This window comes from Bos mutus, chromosome 19 (genome assembly GCF_027580195.1).
Source record: "Bos mutus isolate GX-2022 chromosome 19, NWIPB_WYAK_1.1, whole genome shotgun sequence".
NCBI classification, from domain to species: Eukaryota; Metazoa; Chordata; class Mammalia; order Artiodactyla; family Bovidae; genus Bos; species Bos mutus.
Window position 1 is genome coordinate 10,824,074 of NC_091635.1, and position 22,126 is coordinate 10,846,199.

The window sequence follows — 22,126 nt, forward strand, 5'->3', positions numbered from 1 at the left end:
ACAGGCTGAGTGTAGAGCCATGCCCAGTACCACACTGTTTATGGGGTTCCCGGGGGCATATGACAAGATGCCCTGTGTTATTTTGGACACACTCATATGCATCACATGGTCCAGAAGTTACCTGTGGGAAGAGAGCAAGGGACAGGACCTGGAGACAACAGAACTGGGCTGTCTCTAACTGTGTGTCCTTAAAAAGGAGACCAGGTACAAAGTGTTAAGATGGGTTGAATCTGTGTGACTGGTATATGGATATTTTAAATCATTTGCAGGACTTTTTTAGGATGCTTAAAACAGGCTGCAGGTTAAAAGCATCTTATTTAGATGTATCAATGGGCTAGTGACTTTGTGCCAGGGTTGGAGGGAGGAGAGGGGCTCAGGTGAGGGCACACCTGTGGAGGTGACTCATTACAAAGCCAGGGAGCATCTGGAGTGGGTTCTGTGGCTGGCAGTCTGGGCAGGGGGTCCTCTGAGGTCCTCTTAACATAAGGTCTTGTGCTTGGATGTGATTGTGTCTCCCCTTTCCCCAATCACCCTTTCATGAGATATTAACCTCACAGATATACTGTCTGTTTATGCACATCTGTGCTTTATATGGGCTTCTCAGGTGGCGCTAGCGGTAAAGAACTTGCCTACCAAAGCAAGAGACGTAAGAGACCTGGGTTCGATCCCTGGGTCAGAAAGATCCCCTGTAGGAGGAAACGGCAACCCACTCTAGTACACAGAAGAGTAAGAATTTTTGCTCAAGAATCGATTTCTGACCCTTTGGGGCTCTGTCACACCTATTAAGAATGCACGTTCTAGATCCATCTGGTCTGTTTTGTTTTTTCAATGAGACAGATTTTTATTTTATTTTTTGTTTATTTGGCTGTACCAGGCCTTAGCTGTAGTATGCAGGATCTTTAGTTGTAGCATGTGGGATCTAGTTCCCTGACCAGGGATTGAACCTGGGCCTCCTGCATTGGGAGCACAGAGTCTTAACCACTGAACCACCAGGGAAAGCCCCATCCATATGGTTTGTAATGTCACCCTCATTCAGTACACCCATTCCCCAGGCCAGGGGCAGCTTCCTGAGATTTAAAGGCAAATCCAGTCTCCTGAATTCAAAAGAAACCCCGTTCTGCTTGCTCTGCTCCTGGTTGAGGGATTGACTTGATATCAACAAGAAGGATGGACAGCATCCTCCTGCTGGTCACAGGACACCTGGGCCAGAGCGAGTGTCATGACCTCTCTGAATTGGTCATTTCCTCCCTACTGCTGACTTGGGGAAGAGGGTTTGGATGGAAAGACCTCCTGGACAGGAAGCTGTGTCTCTCTGACCCCAGCCCTCCGTGGCCACCCTTCCCATCCAGGGTCCTGAGGCCGGGCCATGGCAGAGCTGTGCCGCACGGACTCCTCGCTGACCTCCCTGGATGAGGAGGTGTTGTGGGAGATGATGGAGGACCACCGCTGCAGGATTGTACGCAGCATCTTCCCCAGCCGTCTCACCCCCTACCTGCGCCAGGCCAAGGTGCTGGACCAGCTGGATGAGGAGGAGGTGCTGCACAGCCCCAGGTTCAACAACACGGCCATGAGAGTCGGTGAGGACCTGTGTCCCAGCCCACTGCAGAGCCGGCTTGGCGCAGGTGGTGCTGGAAAGGCCTGTGTGAGGGCAGGGGGTGAAGGACCTTGAGGTGACCTGAGGTCAGGTCATGGGACTGGGTTAGTGCCCCAGAAATGCCACCACAGATGACTATAGACTGGGTGGCTTAAAACTGCAGAAGCATCTTCTTTCATACCGTGGAGGCCAAAAGCCTGAAATCAAGGTGTCAGAAGGGCTGAACTCCCTCTGAAGGCTCTAGGGGAGAAAACCGTTGCCTTTTTCTGCTTCTGGTGGCCCCAGCATCCTTGGTTTGCAGCTACATCACTGCAGTCTCTGCCTCTATCATCACATGTCCTTCTTTCTGTCTTTTCCTTTTTTGTCTAAGAATGTTTGTGATTGGATTTATGGCCTACCTGCATAACTCAGGAGGACCTCCTCTTGAGATCCTTACCTTAATTACATCTGCAAAGCCTTTTCTGAACAAGGTCCCATTGGCAGTTTCCAAGTGGACATAACTTTGGGGGCCACAACTCAACCCACTCCAGATGTCTTTGGAGCTGATTCTGATTGTCTGACTAGCTGTGTTTATTTGTTCAAAAACAGGAAAGCTTCATCATATGAAGTTGTTAGGAGAATGGAATGAGTTACTCTTTATCAGATACTCATCTCAAAGCCTGGGCCTTCAAAAACAGGCAGTAAGTGGTAGCTATCAATATGCTAGTATTTGTGCCTGTTGCCTAATGACCATTACATAGGGGAGAAATTAATTCAAGCTGAGAGTGATGGGATCTAGGTGGGCTCGGAAGGCCCGAGCCTCTCTGGGACTGGACCCTGGACACTGCTACTTGCTTCTTTCCTCCCACCTGCTTTGTACATGTGTGTACACATGTGTCCACAACACACCTGGGAGAGGTCTGGAGAGCAACGATTATCCCTTTGAGTCTTTTATTCTCAACTCTTAGCACTTGGGTTGTAGCAGTTCCTCAACAAATATCAGCCTGACCCCTTTCGAGTCTGACCACCATCATGGAAGTAGTAAATTGACCCTGGAAAACTGCTTTGACCTCCTGATTCCTAGATGTGCAAGGATGACCACCATCCTGCTGTACTCTGCTTCCTTCATGGGAAGCCCAGCCAGTACCTGGCTAGCTAAGACTGTTCTCTCTCCCAAGGGTACTTGCTGGATTTGCTAAAGACTCGAGGCAAGAATGGGGCCATTGCCTTCCTGGAGAGCCTGAAGTTCCACAACCCTGATGTCTACACCCTGGTCACCGGGCTGCAGCCCATCGTGGACTTCACAAACTTCAGTGGTGAGATCTGGTGATATAACCAGGGGTGAGGAGGTGTCCCTCCTTGACTGTAGGCTGTTCCAAACTGGGCAGACATTCCTGTCCCTGTGCTCCAACCACACCCCCCAGACTGTGGGGGGTGAGGAGACCCTCCACACAAACACTAACCCTAGTGAGGGTGGGTAGGCAGAGTCCATGACCTTGGGTTATAAATGAAAAGCTTTGTTTCTAACTATCCAACACCAAGAGCAGACCCCTCACAGGGCATGAAACCTGCATCTGCGAGGCGCAGGCAAAGAGGTAGTGTGTCCTTTCCTAGAAAACCTTTACCTTGAGGTGCTTGAGGCAGAAGGGAACCGGTCCCCACTCGGTCCTGCCCAGTCCCGCCCAGCTCTGGCTCTTGGGAGGGGCCAGTGGTGGGAAAAAGGAGAGGAGCTGCTAAGTAAAGACTTATACCGGCCAGGTGGGAGACGAAGTCTTGTTTATTAACTGAGTCATTTTAGGCTTCTCTAGAGGAGCTGTTGAGAGATTTAGGTATTTGAAGGGGCAGGGCGACATCACTCAAAACTGTTGGTAAGAAAGTGTTTCAGCCTATTTGTCATCACAGCCCGTATTTATGGGATTCAGGGTTCTGTTATACAGATTCATGTTCTTTGTTATGTTTTCCTTAGGATGACATGAGAATGAACATTGAGCAAGGTTCAGCTGATGGTGGCAGGGGATGGGGAGTTAGGTTTAAACAGCCAGGTCCCACAGGGAAGCCAAGAAAGGGGACAGAAATCACCTGTCATGCTATTTATTTAGCCAAAATATTGAGTCCTATTGAGCCTGGAAGCATTTACGGTGACCCACAGATTAGGGTGGGGGCCCTGCTTGAGAGTGTGGGTGCAGGAAGCAAGACCCTGCAAGACGAGGAGCCCTTGGCCTACCTGCCCTGTCCCTCAGGGCTCATGGAGACGTCCAAGCTGACCGAGTGCCTGGCTGGAGCCATTGGGAGCCTGCAGGAGGAGCTGAGCCAGGAAAAGGGGCAGAAGGAGGCACTGCTGCGGCAGTGCCAGCAGCTGCAGGAGCGCCTGGACCAGGCCGAGGCCCGCGCTGAAGGCCTGTGTCAACTGGAGGCCGACCACAGCCGCATGAAGCGCGAGGTCAGTGCCCACTTCCACGAGGTGCTGAAGCTGAAGGACGAGATGCTGAGTCTCTCGCTGCACTACAGCAACGCGCTGCAGGAGAAGGAGCTGGCCACCACACGCTGCCGCAGCCTGCAGGAAGAGGTAACAGCTCGGGGTGCCCATCCTGACCTGCTGCTCCCCACTCTGGGCCTTCGCACTTGCTGGCCTATCTCCTGGAACCCCTACTCCCACTCCCTGCAACACCCCTGCAGGAAACTTCTCCACCAGGGTCCCCTCGAATATGCTATGTGGTCTCAAGTCCACCCTGCCTTGCAATCACCTGGTCTGTGAAGTGCCCACGATGGGGAGCCCTCCTCCCCGTCCTACCTCTGGGGGACTGTCTGGCTATTCTGGGAGTGGTGGTTGTTACGGAATAGTGGAACCACCCAGCCCTGCTCCCCTCCAACTGCATCAGTAACCAAAGGGACTTCTATTGTCTCCTTTATCTTTCTCAGCTGGTCCTGGATACAGATGGGAGAACAGGAATGTTACTAGTGAAGCCCCCTCAGACCCCAACAGTCTTTTACTCATATTTCTGTTTGGGATAATTATTGTATCTTCTTATTGATCTACAAGAGTTCTTTATGGAAGATAGTCATTCCTTGTCATTTTGGCATTTGCTTTTAACTATGGCATTGTTTGATTTTAGTTTTCTAAATTTTATTTGGAAAGAATTTTGAATTTACCCAAAAACATACAGATAAACATACAAATACAAATACATCCACATACCTTTTCTTTATCACTGTGCTCTCTCTCTTTTTCTCCCCATGCGTACACACACTTTTTCCTGAACTACTTGAGTTGAACGCATCATGGTCCTTTACCCCCAAACATTTTGATGTATATTTCCTAAAAATAGGATATTCTCTTATATAATTGTGGTGCAGTTGCCAACTTCATAAAATTACAGTCATATAATCCTTAAATCTACTGTATGTGTTCCAGTTTTATAGTTGACCTAAAGTACATTCTTTATGGCATTTTCCCTCTAGTCCAGGATCAGGTATTGTACCAAAATTGACAAAGTACTCTTACTATTACTCCCTGCAGCTGGGGGGTATGGGAGAGGTGTTTTAAGGCCAGCAAGCACCCTAGCTTCATGTTGACACCTCCCCCTGGACTTAGCCTGACCAGTGATTCTTGCCTGAGCACATCTTTACTCTGGTGGCTGCAAAATGATGAGCCCCATCTCCAGTGCTCCCCCTGGTGACCAGTTGGCCCTCAGCATCCTGACTGTGAGAGGTAGCCTTTCCTTTCCCCACTTGTGCATCTGTTATTGGCACAGATGCGTGGATTCCTATCTCCAATAATCTGTAACATGTTATTGTCTTTGGTTTGGTGCTCAAAGTGTCCTAGATTTGGCAGTGGGAACCCCTTCAATATGTTGTGTCCTGGGACATGACATGCCGTTGAGTTTTCTTAGCACTGACTTTCTTTGCATCATCACAAGATATTCCAGGATCATCTCATACCCACTCCACCTCAGCTCCAAAGTCAACCCTTTCTTCAAGGGGCCCCAGTTCCTTTCAGTGACCACTGGGCTCTAGGTGTGCTCATTGCTACTGGGGTGTCTTTGCTCCTCAGCCGTTTTAGCAGAGAGGACTAGGAAACATGCACATAGATACACAAGTACACACACCTACAGACATGCGTAGGCACATATGCATGCAGGTATGCATGGACACACACATGTGCAGAGTTTAGAAATCATGAGTTCACACCCAAACCTCTAATTCTGGTAGATCCCCCGGGGTTTCTTCTTGCTGCCTCCCACTTCACCTGACATGTTTAGCGGAATGTGGAAAGGCGGAGAAGCAGGGCCATGCTGGAGGAGGCTTAGTGGCCATTCATCCCTGGCTGCACTGGCTGTCAGATCCAAGAGCCGATGGCAAGGGCTCCTTTCTCCGTTCCTGGGGACCTCAGCTCAGTGATTTAACCCCTACACCTCCCAGTAAGATAAAGCTAAAATGCTTTTATCATCCTACAGGGACTATTCGTTAGGTAAAACCCTTTATGGATTTTGAAATCTTGGGAGAGGGACCTTTTTGAGTATGAAAAGCATCATCACTAAGGAGAAAGGCTGAGGACCACACCCGGCTCCTGGTCTAGTGGAGAAACAGCAGTGACCTTCTCCTCCTCCTTCTCCTCTCTGGCAGCTGTATCTGATGAAGCAAGAGCTGCAGCGAGAGAAGATGTCTTCTTCCTGTGAGCGGGAATTTCGAGAGCGGTCCCTGAAGATGGCCAGCGACCTGGAGCCTGGAGACGAGGAGCTGAGCCGCCTGAAGGAGGAGAATGAGAGGCTCCGCTCCCTGACCTTCAGCCTGGTGGGTCCTGGTGCCCCCAAGGTTCAACTTCCTGCCCTGGTCTCCCCCCAAGGCTCAGCTTCCTTCCCTGGTGGCCAGCAGGTAGTGTCACTGGCCTTGGCCTGTGGCCTCCAGACTGTGGGATTTCTGACAGGTGGTTCCACTGAGGTGTAGCTAAGGTCTGGGTGAGATGAAACCTAGTGACTCGTCCTCACCACCCCTTCTCACACCCCTCCTTCCTGTTCTTTCCAGACCCCGTATGCTGGCAAAATTGAAAGCTATTGTGCATGTATTCAAAAGTCTTAGCTCGTTTGCTGCTGCTATGTTGTTTTGGAGTAAATAGAGGCTGATTATAATTGATGAGATTAGCTTTAAGGTTATGGAAGGGGGGAACTTTCTGCCTGCAAAATATTCCACCATCCTGCTCAGGCAGGCACGGGGGAGTGGGGAACTGTAAGATGCAGAGAGGTTCGTGTCGCCAGCACCCTGAAATTATGCAAATCATCTGCCTCTCCTCTGCAGTCCCTTTCGATCAATAAATACCTATTTTTTGAACTAGCCCTTCGACAGACATTCATGGGGTGTGGGTCACCCGGCCTGAACTGTGCCATCGTTCAGAAAAGTGAGCGTGAAGAGGGAATGCCTCAGCCCTTGATATTCGCCCTCCTGGAAGCCTCTGCCTTTGGATCTATTGGGAGCAGGCTGAAACTGCCAAAAAGAAGGAGGCACTATACTACCCTCAGAGGCTTTCAGCTTCCTGTACTTTGTCTTCTAGCCACGCTCACGTGGACCCGAAATGCATGTTCCCCATTTTGATTGCTGACCTTGCCTTTTTTCCTGTCCTGCCTGACGTGCAGTAATAAAGCTAAATCCGTCCCCACACCCGGACTCGAAGCTTCCTGCCTCCTGTCCTGGGGACGAGATGATGGGGATGTTTCCCTGGGGCCTTTGGGGAGGTCAGGGTCCCTGGGCTGACATCTCTTTGTGCCAGGCGGAGAAGGACATTCTGGAACAGAATCTGGACGAGGCCTTGGAGAGCAGGCAGGAGCTGGTGGACCGCATCCACTCTCTGAGGGAGCGGGCGGTGGCCGCTGAGAGACAGCGAAAGCAGGTGACACTGCTGGGCCGTGTTTAGGGGCCGGGCTGCTTGGATGAGGAAGCAGATTCTTTAATCTATACTGAGCTTAAAACCAACTTTGCCCAAGAAATGCATTGGCCTGTTTGCTTATTCCTTTGTCAAACTAGACTGGACACCAATTCAGAATCCAATGCTAAAGGCCACGTCCACTTTGTGGGGTGATGAGAAAATAGGTCAGGCAAACAAGCGATTAAAACACAGAGTGATTTCCAGTGCGTGGGGGCCCCAGGGTGAGAGCCAGGGATTTATTTAGTTGCTGTAAAAAGCAAGGGGAGGATGAGAGAAAGGAGACAGTGGAAGAGAATGAGGTGGGCAGAGGGAAAATAGGTATGCCTTTTGGGACATGGAATAAACAAAATACAATTTGACATGCACGACCCATGCATATTTTGATGATCAAATTAAAATATAATCAACACAGTAACTCTAGATGCACCTGAAATCTAGCACTTAAGAAATGAGCGTCAATTCACCTTATTTCCTCTTGAGAACCACCTCCCTCACTTCTCCCCGAGGCTCCCCCACCCCCATCCTCAGCCCTACCCGCGGAGTCACTGACCTCCGTGGGCCATGTTTGTCCCCCTCCGTCCAGTACTGGGAAGAGAAGGAGCAGACCCTGCTCCAGTTCCAGAAAACCAAGGTGGACTGTGAAATCTACAAGGAGAAGATGAACGCCCTGCAGAGCCAAGTGGTCGAGCTGCAGAAGGAACGAGACCAGGTACCCGGCGGGAGGAGTGAGGGGCTGGCCTGGGTGCCGGGCTGAGGGGCTCCGAGGACCGAAGGTGCAGTCCCGGAGGGGTCTCAGGAGGGTTGGGAAGGCCACTCTGGGTGTGGCTTATTGCTGGCTAGCCAGGTCACCTGACCTCAATGGCAGCAGGTTCCAGACTTGAGGTCTCTCTCCTTGGTCCCCAGGATGTTTCTCAGCTTCCCGCCACTGTTACCTGTTGCCATGCCTGCTGTACATCATCTTCCCTCCTTTCATTTCTAGCAGGAGGTGTTTGTGTGCACCCCCTTATTGACTGTTACTGAAACTGCTCACTTTTACATGAATCATAAATGGTGGTAAGCCACAGAACAAGCTGTGTGTGTTGCACACCAGACAGTCCAGGGTAAACACAGGCCAGAAACAGGGGCTTTCTCTGGCTGGACTCCTGCGACACACCCTCTTTATCCTCTGGACATTGATCTTTTCTGTCTTCCGTCTCGGCTCCCAGGCCTACTCGGCGAGGGATGGAGCCCAGATGGAGATTTCTCAGAACCTGACGGAGAAGGACGCCCTCCGCAGGAAGGTGTTTGAGCTGATGGACCAGGTCTGCGAGCTGCGCCAGCAGGTCCAGCGGCTGCGGGTGCAGGCCGACTCATCACCGGGGGTGAGCGCTGCTGGGGGTAGGATGCAGGTGTCAGGGCAGACCCGAGCCGGCCGCACGGGCCTGCTGGCACCACCGGATTCAGCTCTGTCCACAGTGCTGGCTCCTGTGAGGTGTAGTGTGATCAAAGGTTGATGGTATCCAGTGGGGTGGGCTGAGTCTGCTTCTGCATCTCTATTTATGCTAATACTATGCAAGTCATAGAAGGGTTAGCTTGGTGGAAGGTTCTGGAACCTGGAATGTGCGGCACTCAATGAAGAAAGCAAGCTTAGGAAGCTGTGCAGGTAGTCACTTGGTCTAGTGGGTGATGTCTTCCTGGGATGCTTGAAAGTAAACTACCTGAGAGCTGAGTGATAGAAACGAAGGAAGCTGCATTCTCAAAGAACTAAAATTACTGTAAAACCTCTAATTATGGTCTTGCCAGCAGCTCCAGTTCCAGACACCTTGGTGGGTGGGCAAGACTCTAGAGGTGCCCAGGGACACCTGGGAAGCACAGCCAGACCCTCCCCTCCCTAAGAAGGGGTCCCAGCCGTTCTTCCCTCCCCCACTTGCCACATCAAACATGTTAAAAAATATATACATATGCATGGAAAAGAGACTGACGAATAGATAGCAAACTGCTGGCTGCTCTATTTCTGAGTGTGGGAGGATGGGTCAATTTTACTTTCTTCTCTAATTGGCCTATTCCTCCCCACCAATGTTCTTTGTGGACTATGTATAGATATACATATAGTATCTATTATTTGTATAACCAGGAGAGAATAACATGTATTATCCAAAGGGGATAAAATGCGGTCACCAAGCTGATTGTTGCATGTCCCATTGGTGGCCAGCTCCCACAGCGCCAGGTGTCCCAGGCTGGGAGAAGGGGACATAAATGTTTTGCCTTGAAGCCCAGGAAAGGAAACCACTCAGGAAGCTGGAGATACAGGGGTTGCGACTCGGTAGAAACTCCAAGAGCAACCTAGGATATTCCCCGAATTAACCAGCCTGTCTGGGTCTTTGGCAGCCCAAGCAGGAGGTGGGGGCCAGGGAGCCCTGTCCGAAGGGGAAGCAGCGGCTGGTGCGTATGTTTGCCCTCTGCCCGCGGGATGACAGCAACGGCAGCTCCTCTGAGGTATGACCGGTGCCTCCACCACTGCTGGGGCTGGACCAGACCTTGTCTATCAGGACAGAAGAGGGTCTGACACGTAGGAGATGCTTAAAGATGTTAAAGAAAGGCTTATCAAGTGAACAGGGGAGCTGCAGCTGGATCTACATATTTCACCTGCATCCTCCAGTTCCACGCTCTGCATCTTGCATGTTTCCACCCTGTCAGCACGTGACCCTCACTAGCCAACAACTTAGCCTCTCTGGCCTCGGTTGCTTTATATGTAAAGTGGGACAGTGCGTGTGCTCAGATGCTCAGTCACATCTGACTCTGTGTGGCCCCCGTGGACTGTAGCCCACCAGACCCCTCTGTCTATGGGATTCACCAGGCAAGGATACTGGAATAGATTGCCATTTCCTTCTCTAGGGGATCTTCCTGGCCCAGGGATCAAACCTGTATCTCTTATGTCTCCTGCATTGGCAGGCACATTACTTACCACTAGCACCACCTGGGACACCCCAAAGTGGGACAGTGCTACCCACCAGAGAGATTTATCATTAAGAGCTAAGTGATACAGGTGACTTCCTTGGTGGTCCAGTGGTTAAGATTCTGCACTTCCACTGCAGGGGGGTGTGGACTCAGATTCCATATGTGAAAGGGTGGCCAAAAAACTTAAAAAATAAAGAACGAAGCAACGTAAAATCTAGAAGTAGCTAATAGAGTACCCAACACAGAGTAGGTGCTCAAGTAATGTGGCTTGGCTCTTTGCTCCTCCTTCCCCTCCTCTGGCCTCCTCTACCCTGTCAGTGGGAGGCTGTGGCTTATTATCATTACACTCTACACAGTAGAGGCAACAGGGATAGTGTCCCAGGGGATCCCCATGAGAGCCCCGTGGTGACTTCTGCTGTGTCCTCCCCCAGTCTCAGCTCTGGTCTGACCTGAGTGCCACATCCAGCCGAGAGCTGGTGGACAGCTTCCGCTCCAGCAGCCCTGCGCCTCCCAGCCAGCAATCCCTGTGCAAGCGGGCCACAGAGGACTTCTGGGAAGACCCATGCTCTTCCAGGTAGAGTGGGGCTGTGGACAGGATCAGGTGGCTCCAGCTGCCCGTGGCTCCCTGGGACATTGACTTCCATCTTCTTATGCTTTGCAGCGGCTGCCCAGAAATCCTGGAGGTGGACCAGGGAGGCTCCCTGGGTGCTAAGAAGAGCAATGCAGACTTGGATTTTGAGATTGTAGACCGGGCAGGTGAGTGTACCCCCAAACCTCTGCAGCCACCCCACCACCCCTAGCTGGGCTGGCAGAGCCAGGAAGGAGAAGACAGGGATTTTCAGGGAGGCAGGTGATACACCCCAGGGGAGGGGCAGAGAGGAGTGAACCTGACTCCTGCCCTAACCTGAGCTTCTGGGAAAATCCAGACAGCCTGGCAGTTCAAACCAGTGTCCAGATGTGCTGTGTTTACTGACTTTCCTTTTGTTTTCACCTGGAGGCTAAAGGAGTTGCATTCACCTCCACATCCAGCTCAGCATAAAGTTCAGATAGCTCCAGACACACACGTCCTCTCTCTGTCCTTCCCTGCTCTGACCCACGGACACTTGGGCCTCCCAGTGATACCAGAGGGCAACCGGCTTCCATCCTCACTGCTCCTCGCTGAGGTGCCTGCTGGGAACATTTCTGCCGCATGCTGGCACCTGAGACATTCCCATTTCTCCTGTGGCTTATTCCTCATATTTGTCACTTAACTGGTCCTGTCTCTTTCTCAAGGCACAGGCCCCTCACGGGCCTTGCCCCCCGCCTTGGGCCTTGCACAGAGCGGGAGCTTAGCATCTTGTCTGAATTTCACCTCACGGCCTCCAGGGAGTGCGTGTATCCCCACGCTGTCGCCTGGCAGCCCCTTCAGGACTGATGGCCTCAGGCTTTCTGTGGGTCACGTGACCAGAAACCTTGCCTCTTACAAATTCATTGCCATTTTTATTTATAACAGAGGCTCCACCCCAGATATAACCAACCTGGATGTGAGATCACAAACAGGATGAGTCAATGCTCTTTTTTTCCTTTTGTCATGACTGTGCACCAAGTCCTGGTTTATCAAATACATTGGGAGTGTATAATTTCACTTGGCTTTGACTGTGAGCACGAGTGTATGTTTATCTGTGAGCTGGGCACAGGCTGCCTGCAACTGGCGACCACTAGCTGTCTGAGAGCCCGCTGGTTCTCTGAGCAGCTCAGGAGGCAAGAAGGGCAGCCTTACGTGCAGGGAGGCTGACACCTGGGCTAGGGGCAGCCCATCTGCCTCAGATGGGCTTGGGGAGACTCTGAGGACATTTAGCCCTGCAGATTGCCAACTCAGAGTCCTGCTGTGGCCAGCTTGGGAGCAGGGTGCCCTGGGAGTCAGGAGGCAGCCAATGACCAGTGCCAGTGGTGGCTGCCACACAGAAATACAGGCCCAGAGTTATGCCAGATTTGATTTCTCAAGTGAAGACAGAAATCCAGATTCCAGATTCCCTATTTTGTAAAATGCTAGCAACTCAAATACTGCAAAAGGACACAATGTAGATTAAACCCTGACAAATGCATCTCCCCACCAGCCTCCTCTGTTTTAGCAGAGGTGAATCAAGGTTCTGGGCATCAAGGAAGGGAGGGGCAAGAGAAGGTTCTGCCTCAGCAAAACACAGAACAAGTAGGGGGGTGCCCGCTGCAGGGGCAGAGGTGACACTGAGGCTGCACGGGTGAGCCAAAACTCCTTCTGAAGTGGGGTGACCTTGAGGGCTGGCCCAGCTCCATACCTGAGCCCCTGGCTTCCTCCTAGACCTCCCTGAATCTGAGAACAGCCTGCAGCCGACTTCTGGGGACCTCTATCTCTCCGCCAGGTGAGCAGAGGGCTGGGGCTAGCAGGTGGCAGAGCAGAGTGAGGACTGTGTTCTCACTGTCAGCCTGTTTGAGGCTTGGGAAGGAGAATTCCAGAATGCTGGGACTAGAGGGGACCCAGGGGGAGACCCAAGCTCCTGCTCAAGGACACCTGAGCTCCGGCCCCTCCCTTCCTGCAGCTGCTTCCCAGTGAGGCGGAGGCCGGCCCGCAAGATCCTGAGCCAGGTCACCGTGCTGGCCTTCCAGGGGGATGCGCTGCTGGAGCAGATAAGTGTTATTGGCGGGAACCTCACGGGCATCTTCATTCATCGGGTCACCCCGGGCTCTGCGGCAGATGAGATGGCTTTGCGCTCCGGCACCCAGATTGTCATGGTGAGTGTGGCACCGGCCCCTCGAGCCCCGAGTATCCTCTTGAGGGTAGGGTCAGCGTGAGGGGCAGATAACCCAGGCAGCCATGGATTCAACTTGACAAAAATGGATTACTGGATTGGTCCACGCTCTTTTCTTGGGCTGACATAAAACAGAGTAACACAATGACTAGAGAGACTGTCCTGGTGACTCTCATCAAAACCCTGTGCCCTTCTCCACCCTGACATCCTTGAACTCGAGGGTGACCTACAAGCTGTTGAAGGCTGGACTATGCACCAGCTGAGCGGGCTTTGGGGATGAAGCAATCTTGGCCCAGGAATCTTCTGATAGAGATTACGAAAGATTCTGATGTGGGATTTTTTTTTTTTTTTAATTGTAATAATCTTACTGTCACTTCATGTGTATGTGTTAAAATACACATACTAAAATTCACAATTTTAACCCTTGGGGACACACAAAAAATTTTTTTACTATAAAATATCCATTAAACTGCAGAAAACAAAAATGTACAACCTAATTATTATTAAGTGAGCACATGGACAGGAGGTCACTTTGATGTTACCTAAAAACATCACTGATTCAATGGACATGAACTTGGGCAAGCTCCAGGAGATGGTGAGGGATAGCAAAGCCCAGCATGCTGTAGTCCATGGGGTCACAAAGAGTCAGACACGACTTGGCGACTGAACAGCAGCAACAACAAAAGCAGAATTATTAAGCATCAGGCCTTTTAAGATTAGCAGGAAATTTGAAAAACAGGCATCACCAATTCCTTCCAGGGTAGGGGGGTGTAGAGGGGGTGCAGGGCTGAGAGGGGGAGGGAGGGGCTGCACTGTCAATCAGGATTCCACGGACCCCACGGCTTCTCCCCACTATCCATGGGCTGAGCTGAGTTCTCCTCTGTCTCGAATGATCACACACAGAGCTCCTGACGTAAGCATCAGCCCACCCAACACAAAAGCCCTTCGTCACACTTCTAACAGTCCTGGTGAGATTCTCAATTGTCAGCTCACATTGTGGTTAAAGCAACAGATCCCCTTTATGAGACAGTCCTGATACTTGAATGGGGCCAATTCCGTTCTAATAGCATTAAAAACATCTCTGTTTTTCTCATTGTAAACATATCTACTCTCCTAAACCTAAACAACACTGGGAACAAATGGATAAGAGTGGATAAGAGCCCTGTGGATTTCACAGCTGGGGAAGGGTGACATGAGGGGTGCCCTGGCATCTGGTGGGTGGATGTCAGAGAGGTGCGAAACATCCTGCAGGGCCCAGGACGGCCCCAGATGTCCTCAGTCCCAAGCTGAGGACTCTGCTCCAGAATGCTCTAGAATGGAGCATATTGGAGAGCGGAAACTAGGCGCCCAGTGGCGATCTAAGTACCTGATCCGGGGTGGGAATGTGTGTAGCCTGGAGACCCTGCATCAGGGTGTCCTGACACAGGGCTCTGATAGGGGCAGATGGGTGTCTGGGAAGCAGTGAGTCTCCTGCAGGGCACATGCCTGCACTCAGACCGCAGCTGCAGAAACCTGGTCAACAGAAGTAACCCTCATGATCTTCCATCAGGTGGATTACGAGGCAACTGAGCCCTCGTCCAAGGCTGTCCTGGAGGGCATGACCCTGGAGCGGGCCGTCGGACTTCTCCAGAGGGTGAATGGCTTCTGCTGTCTGTCAGTGAAGGTCAACATGGAGGGTACACACTCCCCTATCCTCTCCACCCTCCCCCAGAGGCCACCGATGCCAACGCTCCCAGCTCACTGCAGAGCCAGGCTGCGCCCCAAGTCCACAGTGGCCCCCAAAGCAGAACTGTCGTCACGGGGCGTCACGGCCTTGGGCTTACCTGTTCCCATGTCCTCTTTGATCAGGTTATAAGAAGCTGGTCCAGGACCTGGAGGCCAAAGTGGCCACGTCAGGGGACTCCTTCTACATCCGGGTCAATCTGGCCCTGGAGGGGCGGGCGGAGGGAGAGCTTCAGGTGCGCTGCAACGACATCCTGCATGTCACAGACACCCTGTTCCAGGGCAGCAGCTGCTGGCACGCCCACCGTGTTGGCCCCTACAGCACCAAGGGCACCAAGCATGGCACCATCCCCAACTACACACGGTGAGCAGTCGTCCTGGCCTCCCACACCCGAGAGAGAGCCCAGGAACCTGCCTGGGGAGAGGAGGGGACACTGCCTGGCCTTGCTTAGCCAGGAGGTCCCCTCCTGCCCTGGAGAAACAGCCTTCCCGAGGCTCCCTTCACTGCCCAGGGATATGGGGTGGGGCACCTCCAAGAAGTGGAATCTCCAATGTGCGACCCGCCAGGTTCACTGCTTAGATGGGCTTCCTTTGTGAAAAGGGATGGACCTGAGTCCTAGAGCATTCTAGGGTATGTGGGACCAGTTTCTCATCTTCAGCACTATGGATGTTTGGGGCTGGCTCATCGTTTGTTGTGGGGGACCGTCCTGGGCACTTTGGAATGCTGAGCAGCATCTCAGCCTCCACCCCTGGATGCCAGTAGTGCCCCTGGCGCCCCACCCCTGCTAGTGCTGACAACCTAAAATCTCTCCAGACATTGCCAGTGTCCCCTGGGGGAAGGTGACCCATCGTGCAGGTGTGTCCAGGACTATCAGAAAGCCCCGTGTCCTGGGGAACCCCCTCAGTCCCGGGCCAACTGGGACAGCCAGTCACCCTTCCTGGGAGCAACAGTTCCCCTGCTCAGAATCACGCTCTGTAGTAGATCAACCATAAGGCACCAAGCATGGTGTCTCGTCCAGCTCCTCTCAAGCCTCACTGCAAATTCTGCCACCTGGAGATCAGACTCAGCAGATGCAGGGAGAGGCCTGAGACTCTGCATTTCCAGGCCCTCTCTGGGTGGTGCCAGGCTGAAATCCTCAGGCCACACTGGGACTAGTGAGGTCCTGGAGTGATGGCCTCCACCCCACTCAGACTGTGTTGCCTGGACCCTCCCTCAGAACAATTCAGTTAGCATCTCCAGGGGCGGGCTGGGGCTCTGCAGGTGTTTAAGAACACCAGGGGACTACTGGGCTGCTGGGGTGAATGACCGTGGTGGGGGAAGTGGGGATGTCCCAGAGCACTGTGCAGGGGCCCACCTCTCCCGTCCAGCCCTCCCTGCAGCTGGGCTGGGGTTGTTCTCCTCCACACAGGGCTCAGCAGCTGCTCATCGCCCTCCTCCAGGACATGGCTCATCAGAGCACTGTGACCCGCAAGGTGAGGTGGGGAGCTCACCCGGTCAGTCCAGGTCCTAGACAGGGGATCCCCCTTGGGTGAGCTCTGCCTCTCCCCCGACTGGCCTTCCTTCTCTCCCAACTCACATCATCCTGAGGGAGGGGCCCAGTCAACCCCTCCTTCCATCTGCAAAATCATAGCCCTACCTGGGGTGGGCTGGAAAACTGTGGGCACTGACTGAGGGTCCCACGTGGAGAGTGTAGGCTGCTGACCTGAGGTGGGCTGACCTGGTGTGTCTCTTCCCCGCCGTTCAAACCTTCACTTGGGTCTGCATACTGCCCAGCCTGCAAGATCTATTATGTGCAGATATATTGTGTATGCTCCCTGCCTCTTGCTCCCAGGTCACCCCATTTGCCCACTATGTGCACCCCACTCTTATTCCCCACTGAGGCTGGGCACCATTAGGTTGCCCCGACACAGAACACTCAGCTGCCCCTGAGCAAGGCACTAGGGCAGCCCCCGGGATCATGGCAGGGCTAGCCTGGGGGAACCCTACTCTTCCTTCCTGCCTCCCACTCCCTGCCTTCCGTAGGGAGGGCTCAGCCTGAGGACTCTCTTTGGCCACCCCTCATCTCCCATCCTCTGCCATGGGGCCTGGGCCTCCTGATTGTTCAGTGGGCGCAGCCTGGGGCCAGAGATCACCCTGAATTTGGGGGGGGGGGCAGGCCTCCAGCACTGTTTGACGTTCCTTCTCCCTCATCCAGCAGTCGTCTGGGGGAGCCCAGAAGTTGGTCCGCATTGTCAGTATGGACAGAACCAAGGCCAGCCCTCTGTGGTCAAGCTTTGAAGGGAGCCAGTCGGACCCGAGCCGGGTAGAAGGTGAGGTGGGTGGAGCTGGTGGAGGGTCTTCAGGGGCCACAGTGGTTGGGCAGCTTGGTCAGGATACCACCACTCATCTAGGCCAGAATCTGTTTTAAAAATCATAATGGATGTCTATGTGCTCTTCTGGAAAGCAGTTGTTATACACTCTTAGTGACCTTTAACTGATGCTCCTACTTCTGTAACCTACCCCAAAAGATGGTCCGAAGCCCCTGGTACAGTCATCTGGACAGCAGTCCTTTTAGAATAGTAAAGTCTAAATACTCTCCAAATGCCCAACACTCCACAAACCAGTGGGCCCTCAGACAGCTGCTGTTTTTAAAAGTCCCAGGGAATATAGCAGTTGGGGTGGGGGACAGTGGTTGTGACAGGGGCCAGCACAGCACAGACCCCTGCGCAGGTAAAACTGTGTGATGAGATAAGCAGAAGTGAATTTAGAGAAAGGTAAACCATTTTGAGTTTATTTTCTTGAAAAGTGCTTTGAGTGCCCGTGTCCTTAGTCACTTCAGTCATGTCTGACTCTTTGCGACTCTATGGCCCCCAGGCTCCTCAGTCCACAGGCAAGAAAAGTGGAGTGGGTTGCCATGCCCTCTTCCAGGGGATCCTCCCAATCCAACCTGCATCTAATATTACTGAAATGACCAGGAGAGGAGAGAGGGAAGGAGGGAAGGACTGGGATCATGTGTCCCTGAGGATGAGGCTAAGGAAGAAGACACAGGAAGCTTCCAGACTGTTTGGAAGGATAAACTCAGGTTTTCTATCCTCCCTGTGAGCCAGACAGGGAAAAGAGTTTAAGCTGCAGCCTATAAAGGCGATCCTAGAGAAGCAGGACATCTAATCAGCAAGTACAAAGAAACCAGCCAGGGCAGGTGTGGAGGCCATGGTGCATCGTGCAGGAGCCCGGTGTACCCGCGTTACTTCAGGGGCTGGGCTGCAGCAGCGAGCAAAGCAGACACAGGCCGTCCTGGGGGCGGGGGCTGCTTCAGCCCGGCGCCCAGCCCACTTGCGGCTCCTTCCTCCCACAGACCCCTCCACCGTGTGCTTTTGGACCGAGAGCTGCTTCACCCTGGTGCCCTACACCCTGGTGCACCCCCATAGGCCCAGCCGGCCCCGGCCTGTGCTCTTCGTGCCCAGGGTGGTCGGGAAGATCCTGATTGAGAAGCTGTGCCTCTTCCAAGGGTTTAAGAAATGCCCAGCAGGTACGCTCTCACCTGGGAGTCCCACCTGACTGTCAGGTGGCGAGGCGAGGCCTTGGCAGAATGCTGTATCTGCTTTCAAGGGGGTGGATGACAGAGGAGTGGCCAAAACAAAGGACCACAAACCAGGGGGCTTAAAACAGCAGAGATGTATTCTCTTAGTGTTCTGAAGGCTGGAAGTCTGAAGTTAAAATGTCTCCACAGGCTGCCCTTTCTCCAAAGGCTGCGGTGGAGGGCATCCTTCCTGCCTCTGCCTGCTCTGGTGGCTGATGGTGGCTTGTGACTCTAACACTGATCTCTGCCTCCTCATCTGTGTGTCCCTCTGCCTTCACATTACTTTCTTATGAGGAGCCAGTCATTGAATTTCAGACCACCCTACTCCAGTACAACCTCCTCTTAACTAACAGCATCTGCAAAGATCTTATTTCCAAATAAGGTGAAAATCTGAGGTTTCAGATGGCCATGGATTTGGGATGGGGGAGGGGTGGGGCAAAGCACAGCTCTGCTGGCAGCTAGGTTTGTACTTCATGGAGTCATACAACCAAAGGGCTCCATCCACCTACCCAAAGCCACTCAATATAGAGCCATTGAGATGAACTGGCCAGTGGGAATCCTGGGTCCCAGTGGCCCTGCTCTGCAGGAAAGGTGGCTCAGCTGGCTGGAGGGCAGGAGTTAGCTCCTTGGCACTTTCTTCCGTCCAGAGAGTCGGGTTACAATGTGAGGGTGAACAGGGCCCTGTTCTTTTCTCCTGGAGTTCACAGAGGGGACAGAGGGGAGCAAGTGTGGGCCACACAGTTCCTCCAGTGAGCACCAGCTGTGTGTCAGGCTCTGTGCAGAGGGTTGCAGGCCCTGGGTGTCTAGTCTGCGCCTCTGGAGACAGACACCTAAACACGTGGCAGGCTGACTTGTCTAAGCTCCACAAGTGGCCCAGAGGGGAATTCTTTGGAGAGGGGTAGGGGTGAGGGTGGGGATGACAGGCAGGCGTTTGTGAGCAGAACAAGGCAGTCCAGGCTGCCTTGCAGAATGTGCAAAGTGCTGAAGTAGGACGGGGAGGAGGCGGTGGGTGCCTGGAAGTGCCGTGGGCTAGGGGATGGGATCAGGCCTGATCTTTGAATGCCTGTTTTGAAAGCAGAATAGAAGACAGATTGGAGAAGCTAAAGACCACTGGAACACTCGGGGCCAGAGGTGGTACAGCAAAGCCACAGCAGGGAAGAGAGGGTAGTCCCAAGAGCTGTCTGCAGGGTCTGGTGGTGCTCTGGAGGGTGGAAGCTAGCAGGATGGCACATACGATTCTCACTTGGGAGAGTGGGTGCTATTCAGGAAGAAGGGAAATGTAGGGGTGTGTTCTAACATGTTTATACAGGGCAGGAGTTCTCAGCCTGGGCATGACATTCAGGGTCCTTCTCTATTGTGGGCTGTCCTGTGCATCACAGATGGGTAAGATACCTGGGCCTCAACCCACTCCATGCCAGGAGCAGAGCCCCTCCCCCAAAGCTGTGACAGTCAGAAATGTCTCCAGACATTGCCAAGTGTCCCTTGGGGGCGAAATTGCCCCTGGTTGAGAACCACTGATTTAAGGGCTTGAAGGGATTTTGGGGTGTAAGAAGTTGCATATGTAAGTTTGGGGCTTGGGAAGTGATGGGAGAGGGGTTTATCTACATCTGTCTATCCTTCCTTCTTTCCCTCCATCCTTCCTTCCACCCAACCTTCCATCCATCCACTCACATCCTGGCATTGACTGGGTACCCGCTGTGTCTGAGTTTAGGGTGAATGTGCAGGGCACAGACTCCTCCAAGCAGACAGAGCAGGGTCAGGTTTATAAAGAGGAAACCCTAGCAAGAGCTTTCCCTAGAGCTCACAGGGGTCTGTGGGGGTGGGGGTGTTCAGCACGGGCTCTTGAGGGAGCAGCTGGGTGTGTGACATCCCCATCAACTGTCACCTTCAGAGTACTTGAGCCAGGAGGAGTATGACACCTCCAGCCAGAGAGGGGACATCATCCAGGAAAGAGAGGCATCCGGTGGCCTCTACTGTGTCACCCGCAGAGCAGTTGAGTCCCTCATAGGAAAGGTAAGGGGTTGGGTGGGGGTTGGGAGGAACTCCATCTCCAGAGGAGGGCGGGGGGAGAAGGCAGGAAGGGCCAACCTCCAGAGACCCCTGGAGCACCCAGGATTGGTGCTTAGCTCATCTCTGGCTCCATCACAGAAAGATCAAACCCTGTTTCTGCCATGTGAGGTCCATGTGACCTTGAGCAAGACTTAACTTCCCTGAATCTGTTTCCTTGACACAGATGTTTAGTAAACATTTGTTAAATGAATGAATAAAATGGAGATAACACTCCATGTTTTAAGGTTCAGACAAATATATGAAAAGCTCACGGAGAATGATAAAATTTTCTGTTGATACAAAGCAGTTAGGAACAGCTATGATCCAGAGGCCCAGTGGCCCCATCTCCTTCTAACCCCCAAAGAGGCTGATGGAGCCACCAACTCCTAGGGTTTGAGCTCCACACAAAGCCTCCCTCAATCCCAGTGGCCTCTGATTTTTAATTCAGAAGTGAAAAGTCAAATGGATGGAAACTTTTAAAACTGTACAGAAAACATGCTCATATACAAAGGGGCATGCCCAAATTCTTTCCCCATCTCCTTTGCAAACTTCAGTCCTGCCTGTATGCTTCTCTCCATGTTTCCCCTGAGTGTGGGCTCCCCTCGTGTCCTCTGAGGCTAAGGCTCACTTCTCTCCCCACGTCCCCCAGAACACCCACGCCCTCCTGGACATCCAGCTGGACAGTGTCTGTGTCCTGCACAGGATGGAGATTTTCCCCATCATTATCCATGTCTCCATCAATGAGAAGGTGGCAAAGAAATTCAAGTAGGTGCACCCCTGGGGGCCAGTGGTGGGGTTTGAACAGGCTCTGGAACTCCCCGTGAGGCCCACGGTGAACATGTCCGGAGCCTGTGTTGGGGTTTCCAGGATCTCACCCTGTGCCAGCCCCAGAGTGTCACAGATCAGTTCCCCCGCAACATCCAGGACAAAGGTCCTGCAGCCAGCCCCCAGGAGTAACCCAGAGGACAGTAAGGTGAGACCCTAGAACCTGACCTCGGCTAAGTCCATACATTTCCTGGGGTACAGTTAACAGTCCAACCATGTTAGGTGAGGACAGAGACTGAAAAACACTACTTGGTTCATAACTGGGACAAACCCAGATGTCCTGCTGCTTCCTTTATAATTTGAGAACTGAACTTGTAAACTAGACCACCTTCCATTAGTACATCATCATCTAGGGCCCCAATTGTATTTTCTTCATGAGGGGCTGGGCTACCTCTAATCAGGCCACCCATGTCTAGGGCATCTAGACAGCTGTTGCATCATCGGTCCACCCAGGCCCCTAGAATTCCAAGCTGGCAGCTGATTTCTGGGGCTCTGTGTCGGGAGACAGGTGCAAAACTCTCCCTAAGCCACCCTCCCATCTCCGGCCCTGGCAGGAAGGCTCTGCAGCGGCTAGGTACCACAGAGGACCAGCTCCTGGAGGCCGCCAGGCAGGAGGAGGCTGAGCTGGATAAAGTGCCCTGTCTATATAGCAGCCTGGCCCCCGAAAGCTGGAGTGACCTGGATGCCCTGCTCGGCTGCGTCCGCCTGGCCATCACGGATGAGCAAAGGAAGGTCGTGTGGACAGAGTAGAGGCCTTGCTGATGGCCCCTGTGTCATG

At 52.8% G+C, this 22,126-nt stretch overlaps 1 protein-coding gene and 1 non-coding gene across 2 annotated transcripts; one reads left to right on the plus strand and one right to left on the minus strand.

Moving 5' to 3' along the window:
- Positions 1-923: 923 nt before the first annotated feature.
- TRNAG-CCC (transfer RNA glycine (anticodon CCC)) lies at positions 924-996 on the minus strand. The gene has a single exon. It is a non-coding gene; the product is annotated as a tRNA-Gly (tRNA).
- Positions 997-1,366: 370 nt separating this feature from the next.
- On the plus strand, positions 1,367-22,119 carry CARD14 (caspase recruitment domain family member 14). The gene is made up of 20 exons (XM_005889521.2): positions 1,367-1,577; positions 2,752-2,889; positions 3,814-4,139; positions 6,197-6,364; positions 7,335-7,454; positions 8,074-8,199; positions 8,696-8,860; positions 9,864-9,965; positions 10,859-11,001; positions 11,089-11,183; positions 12,745-12,805; positions 12,983-13,175; positions 14,742-14,868; positions 15,041-15,278; positions 16,324-16,387; positions 17,110-17,233; positions 18,250-18,423; positions 20,366-20,487; positions 21,173-21,288; positions 21,903-22,119. Exons 1-20 carry the CDS (start codon positions 1,367-1,369, stop codon positions 22,096-22,098), a joined length of 3,009 nt encoding a protein of 1,002 aa, XP_005889583.2. The 3' UTR covers positions 22,099-22,119.
- Positions 22,120-22,126: the final 7 nt, after the last annotated feature.